The sequence below is a fragment of the Galeopterus variegatus genome, unplaced genomic scaffold, assembly GCF_000696425.1.
Source record: "Galeopterus variegatus unplaced genomic scaffold, G_variegatus-3.0.2 Scaffold186, whole genome shotgun sequence".
Taxonomy (NCBI): Eukaryota; Metazoa; Chordata; class Mammalia; order Dermoptera; family Cynocephalidae; genus Galeopterus; species Galeopterus variegatus.
In genome coordinates, this window is record NW_007726297.1 from 298,261 (window position 1) to 305,605 (window position 7,345).

Below are 7,345 nucleotides of genomic sequence, written 5' to 3' on the forward strand. Positions count from 1 at the left end.
TTTTTTTTTTTTAATAATTGACAAAACACAGGATCTACCATAAACAGCATCCTGAAAGGTGAAATATTAAAGGCCTTTGCTTTGAGACTGGAAACAAGGAATACTGGATGCATGATCAATATATAAAAATTGAGTAATTCCATTCATCAACAACAGTTAGAAAATGAAATTTTAAAAAAAGATATAATGTACTGATTTTCTATCTTTTTTTTTTTTTTTTTTTTTTTGCAGCTGACAAGTACAGGGAACACAGTGCTCTAACCAACTGAGCTAACTGGCTAGCCCTAATGTATTCATTTTCACTAAAAGACAAGAATGTTCATAGCAGCAGTATCCAAAATTGCCCTAAACCAGAAGAAAAAGAAAAACCAAATGTTCTTCGACATTATAGTATCATAATACTACACAAGAAAGAAATTAAATTAACTCCACCTACAAGCAACAAAACAAACATCTCATAAGCGTAAAGTTGAAAGAAAACAACCATACGATAAAGCAGGACATATAATTCCATTTATACAAAATAAAAAAAATAGAAATTACTGTGTATATAAACACATGCTTAAGTGGTAAAACAATCAAGAAATGCAAAGAAGTAAATAATGAAAAAAATTTTAAAAACTACCTTTTGAGAAAGGAGTAGAGATTGGGAGGGGGGTATGACAATTGGTTCTAGGGTGCCCCTGCTTCTATTTTTGGATCTGGGGGTAACTTGTGGATGATCATTATGTGATAATTCACTGAGTTATGCATTTATGTTTTGAGTACTGTCTGCATATATGTTGTATTTCACAACTTAAAAGGTTAATCAAAATAAATAAATCACCCTACTGAAGAAACTTAATTAAATGTAAGCCTTAGTTTATTTTTCTTGAAAATGAGAAATATTCATAAAAGTGATCTTATTTGTTAATAAGAAAAACCATCAGCATGCTTAACCATTACAGTGAGTTATATAAATACTATATAATAATCTACATTAAATATAGTAATACAAGAGTACTTCAAAAAGATCGTGAAAAACAGAATTGAAAGGTAATACTAATCTTTTTTATTTCCATGACCGTTCTGAAGTACACTCATATACAATGCCCTTGTGCCTGACACGTGCTGAAAGCAATCAGTAAGTCGTAAATAGCTATTATTAGGGAGGTTGTTATTTTTACTTACCTCAAGGAGACCTGACAGGTACTTCACACAAATGTCGAGGGGCTTGGTGAGAGGAGAGTGCGAACTCCAGCCGGGAAATGCGGTGAGGTGAGCCAGCCCCCGCAAGGTCCGCTCGAGGGAGGGCAGGCCGTAGAAATGAGGGGCATCTGTGATTCTCAGACACTGGAGCAGTTTCAGAGCCAACTGCGTTTGGAAAACGTAAAGAAGTTCCAAGCATTTCCTATATACGTAAAAAGCAGAAAATCAACCCCAGAGTACGTGGGATGGGCTTAATGGGCTGTCTTATGGACTACAGAGGATTTACAGGTCACTGGGGGAGGGGGGATTAATGAGTGAGTTCTTGCTCTATTAGTTCCCGCTAGAGCTTGTTGTTTAAAGGACTCTGGCACCTCCTCTCTCTCTTGCTTTGTCTCTCTTGCTTCCTGTCGCCATGTGATCTGCTTGTACCCGCTGGCTGCCTGCCACTTTCCGCCATGAGTAGAAGCAGCCTGAGGCCCGTGCTAGACACAGCTATCCCAGAATCGTAAGCTTAATAAACCTTTCTTCTTTATAAATTACCCAGTCTCAGGTAATTCTGTAATAGCAACACAAAACGGACTAAAACAATGTCTTATGTATGATTCCATGCAATGAAATTACCAAATGAAAACATAAGTTTTAATCTCTTTGATATATATTGCCAAATTGTCCCTCCAAAATGTATACCAATACAAACAACTAAGCAGGATGTAAAAAGGCCCACAGCATCCAAGCCAATGCTGAGGATTATTAGTGCTGTAATATTTACCAATTTGATAGGCTAATAAACAATGAAACTAGTGCTTTATAAAATGTTTACTGTTTTTCCAACTTAAAAAAAAATGTAGCTAAAGAAATGTAAAAGGATTACTTCTAACAATATTTAGAGTAGAAAATGTTACATTAACCAGCAGCATTCATAGATACATGGATTTATTAATATAACATGATAGGCACTGTGCTTAAAAAGAAAGAAAACAAGATTTCACTCAATTTTTGGTTAGAAGATTTACATTCTCATTCCTGTTTTACAGATGGGCAAACAGATATTAATAAAGAGGTTAAAAACATGCTTAGTCATAGAAATGGCAGAGCAAGAATCATGCTCTGGTGCATTCTAGCTGTTATGACAAATAACCGAACATCTGGCACCACACTCACTAAGAATTTCACTCAGTGGTGTCTCTGAAAACAGCAGTAGCTATATGATTTATTGAAAACCATCATCATAATCAACTGGATCTTCAGCAGGCTGAATGCTCATATAAGATTCTCCTTCCTCCATGCAACTTTCTGCACTTATCTAAACAAGTAATACAAAGGAATTATGACAGGCCTTCACAGATTCATTGTACTCTCTTTTCTGCTTCATATTCATTTAAATATTCTTGCTTCTCTTTATCAGTGAGATCTCACCACATGCCACCAATATCTTTGCCAATCTCCAACAACTTCAGGTCAGGATTGGAAGGCTTTTCTTGGTTTTGGAAAGATTGGAAGACCTTTCTGCTATGCCTCAGGTAAGGCGTCAGTGTCTTATCTGGTGGATTCAGGGGTTCTGGAATCTTAACACCAGAGGATGCCATAACCTAGCTTTTGATGCCTGTGTTCCCTCCTATCCTGTATTTGTTTCAGGCAAGATGACTGCAAGGATTGTATTCCACACAGCCTGGTGTGCTGGGCATTTGTGCTACAGGAGTTGGGGTGGGAGGTGGGGCATAAGATGGTCTTTTTGACATTTGGGAAGATGAACTGCTCAGTTTTTTAAGAATAAATCTGAGACACCCCGGGCAGAAAGAGCACCGGCAGCTCTGGCTTCACTTCCCTTTGTCCTGCCTAACTTTATGTCTTTTATTTTGAGCAAGGAATGTCTTTGGACCAATTAAAATTACAGAAAAGATAACTGCAACTTCTATGTTTCATACATGAATAAAAGAATCATGATACACATTTAGTAAATTATAAAAAATAATTACAAGGGTACTTCAGAAAGTTCCCGGAAAATCAGAATTAAAAGAGAATACTAATCTTTACATGAACTTTTTGAAGTATCCTTGTATATTTTTATAGTATTCTTAGCCCTAAATAACCAAAGGTTAACTCACACTCATATAACCTCCTACTCCCATAAATACGGACAAAATGAACAAGCTGCCCTTAACGAAAATGCAAAGTCGGTCTTGGTAAAATATAGTTTTACTATTGAAACTTATTAATTCTGATACACTAACAAAATTTAAGTAGAAGCTACTGGTTAGTACATGAATATACTGCTACAGTAGGTATATACCTAAAATTAAGATTCTTCTAAAGAATCTCATATTGATAACTCAATTCTGCTTCTAGATTGCTGAGACTTTTCTCCTTTATATCTCTGACTGATAGGTTAACACTAAGATTCCATGAACCTCAGCAACATGACTTCTAAAATATGGGATGAATTACCATTCCTCAAGTACAACAGAGTAGATGTCTCTACTGATACCTACTGATCCCAAGTGCTTAATCATATCTGAAGTTTTTGTCTTTAGACATTGATATTCAATTCTAATTTTACACCAACTACTTGGGCCATTATTTTGTCACTGCTGACCTCCAAAAGGCAACAACTTCTATAATGATGGCTTGTTTTCCATATGTATGCACTGTTACCACTCATCATATCCAATTTTACATTCACCAGCAACCTATGCTAACAGGAAGCGCAATGCCCTCAATGAACTCCAAGTACCCATGAGCCTGCTAGGTGAAAGTCAGCAAAGAAAGGGATGTGTGCTGCGTAGTTCTAAACAGGCTCAGCAAAACAAGAAAAAAGCATAGCCCCACTTTATGAATTCCATAAAAAAATTCATTTTGAAAAGAAAGGTATTCAAATTCAGCACTTCTAGGTTATTTTATATATTGACAAAAATCAATATACACTACAATACAGATTAGTGGTGCAATAAATTCCAAAAGTGCCCAAGAATTATAACGTTTGTAATAAATTAATGTTTTGATAAAACAGACAAAATTTTCACAGGACAAAGTTCCTAAATCTTCCCTCAAGAAACGAGCTGATTTTTCTTCTCACTTCCTGTTAGCAGTCTTCTCTCTAATCAGGCATTCCTATCTACTTAATTTTGTTAGTTTCTGCAACCACTGCTTTTGCATGTCTTTTCATGTATATCCACACATTCAAAACAATTTCTTTAGAAATATTTTACTGACCTTAAATCATTTCTCACTTATATTATCCACTTCAAATGATAAACTTTAAAAGGCACCAGATTTTCTATTTTTAGGTTTTCTTTATCCTAAACACTTGTTGTTACATAACATGTACTAATTTACACCATGATACTTAGTAAGTAAGCTCTCCTGGCTAGGGCATGCTTAACTCCACTTTGCTCACCCTTAAAAGTATTATTATTTATAACACCAGTGATGATAATATATGAGAAGATAACATAGAGATAACGTAGAAATTTTCCAAAGAAAGGCTTGATACCATACAAAGTCAAATAAGCAAATAATTGTACCAAAAATATTTTTCTAATATTTCGTTAAAATTAGAGTATAGTCATCTGGAATCTTGTAGACATTTTATATTAATTTCATAACTATGACTAAATTATAAAATATTTATCAGCACTCATAATGTACTACAAAATTCACAATCATTTAAATGTATGGTTTTACAAAGTCTTTACAAATTTAACAAGATTGAAATCATATTGAGTATCTTTTCTAACCACAATGCTATGAAACTAGAAGCCAGAACAGGAGAAATGTCGGAAAATTCACAAATACATGGAAATTAAACAACATGCTCCAGAACAACCAATGGGTCAAAGAAGAAATTAAAAGGGAAATTAAAAAAATATCTTGAGATAAATTAAATGGGCAAAAAATGGACCAAAACTTATGGAATGAAGCAAAAGTGGATCTAAAAGAGAAGTTTATAGCAATAAACACCTACATCGATAAGAAAATCTTAAATAAACAACTTATCGTCACACCTAAAGAAACCAGGAAAAGAAGAACAAACTAAGCCCAAAGTTAGTAAAAGGAAGAAAATAATAATGATCAGATCAGAAACAAATAAACAGCAACTAGAAAAATAATAGAAAAGATCAATGGAACTAAGAGTTGGTTTTTTGAAAGACAGACAAAATTGACTACACTTTGCTAGACTCAGAAAAAGAGAAGACTCAAATAAAATGAGAAATGAAAGAGGAGACATTACAATTGAAATTAAGGAAATATAAAGGATAAGAGACTACTACAAACAATTATATGCCAAGAAGTCAGATAACCTAAATTAAATGAATAAAATCCTAGACACATACAACGTACCAAGATTGTAACATGAAGAAATAAAAAATCTCAACAGAACATTAACAAGGAAGGAGATTGAATCAGTAATAAAAAGTCTTCCATCAAAGAAAAGCCCAGGACCTGATAGCTTCATTGCTGAATTCTACCAAACATTTAAAAATTAATCCTTCTCAAGCTCTTCTGAAAAATTGAAGAGGGAAAACTTCCAAACTCATTTTATGAGACCAGCATTATCCCCATACCAAAGCCAAACAAGGCTACCAGAAGAAAAAAGTTTTTAAAAAAATTGCAGGTCTCATGAACACAGATGCAAAAATCCTCACAAAATACTTGCAAACCAAAAACACGAGCTCATTAAAAAGACCATTTTCTATGATCAAGTGGGATTCGTGCCAGGGATGCAAGTTTGGTTCAACACACACAAATCAATAAATGTGAGTTAAGGACAAAAACCATATGATCATCTTGATAGATACAGAAAAAATATTTGACAATATTCCAGATCCTTTCATGATAAATTCTGAACAAATTAGGGATGGAAGGAATGTACCTCAACACAATAAAGGCCATATATGACAAACTCACAGCTAACACCCTACTCAATGGTAAAACGTTGAAACCTTTTTCTCTAACAACAAGAGAAGACTAGGAAGCCCTACTCTTACCACTTATATTCAACATAGTACTGCAAGTCCTAGCCAGAGCAGGCAGGAGAAGGAAATAAAAGGCATCAAAATTGAAACGAAAGAAGTTGAATTGTTTCTGTTTGCAGCCAACATGATCCTAAATACAGAAAACCCTACAAACTCCACCAAAAAACTGTTAGAAGTAATAAACAAATTGAGTAAAGTTGCAGGATACAAAATCAACATACAAAAATCAGTAGCATTTCTGTAGACTAGCCAAAACAAAAAAAGAAATTCCCACTTATAATAGTTACAAAAAACTAAAATAGTTAAGAATAAATTTAACCAAGGAGGTGAAAGATCTCTACACTGCAAACTATAAAACACCGATGAACAAAATTGAAAACACAAATAAGTGGAAAGATATCTCATGTTCACGGACTGGAAAAACTAATATTGCTAAAATGTCCATACTACCTAAAGTAATCTATAGATTCAATGCAATCCCTATCAAAATTCCAATGGCATTTTTCACAGAAATAGATAAAAATAATCTTAAAATTCACATGGAAGCACAAAAGACCGCAGATAGCCAAAGCAATCTTAAGAAAAAAGAACAAAGCTAGAGACATCACACTACCTGACTTCAAAATATACTATAAAGCTACAGTAATCCAAATAGCATGGTCCTGGCATAAAAACAGACACACAGGCCAATGGAACAGAATAGACAGTCCAGAAATAAATCCAGGCATTTACAGTCAATTGATTTCAACAAAGGTGCCAAGAACACAAAATAGGAAAAGGACAGTCTTTTCCATAAATGGTGTTGGGTAAACTGGATATCCAGATACAGAAAAATTTAATTAGATACTTACCTTATATCATACACAAAAGTTAACTTAAAATAAAGACATAAACATTACACCTGAAACTGTAAAACTTCTAGAAGAAAACATAGGGAAAAGCTCCACACCAATGGTCTGGATGATTTTTTTTTTAATATGAACCCAAAAACACAAGCAATAAAAGCAAAAACAGACAAATGAAATTATATTGAACTAGAAAGCTTCTGCTAGGCAAAGGAAATAATCAACAGAGTGAAGGGACAACCTATAGAATGAGAGAAAATATTTGCAAACCATACATCTGAAAAGAGGTCAATATCCAAAATATGAAGGGTCTTCAAAAAGTTCATGAAAAAATTCATA

The 7,345-nt window shown here is 34.0% G+C and overlaps 1 protein-coding gene across 1 annotated transcript in view; it reads right to left on the reverse strand.

Moving 5' to 3' along the window:
• The window catches only part of RTTN (rotatin), a 179,730-nt gene that overhangs the window by 101,823 nt on the left and 70,562 nt on the right, over window positions 1-7,345 (reverse strand). The window contains exons 27-29 of the mRNA XM_008564425.1: window positions 2,410-2,491; window positions 1,958-1,991; window positions 1,171-1,390 (exon numbers count right to left, since the gene is read on the reverse strand). Coding sequence (XP_008562647.1) covers window positions 1,171-1,390; window positions 1,958-1,991; window positions 2,410-2,491 — 336 coding nt within the window. The remainder of the gene's footprint in view (window positions 1-1,170; window positions 1,391-1,957; window positions 1,992-2,409; window positions 2,492-7,345) is intronic.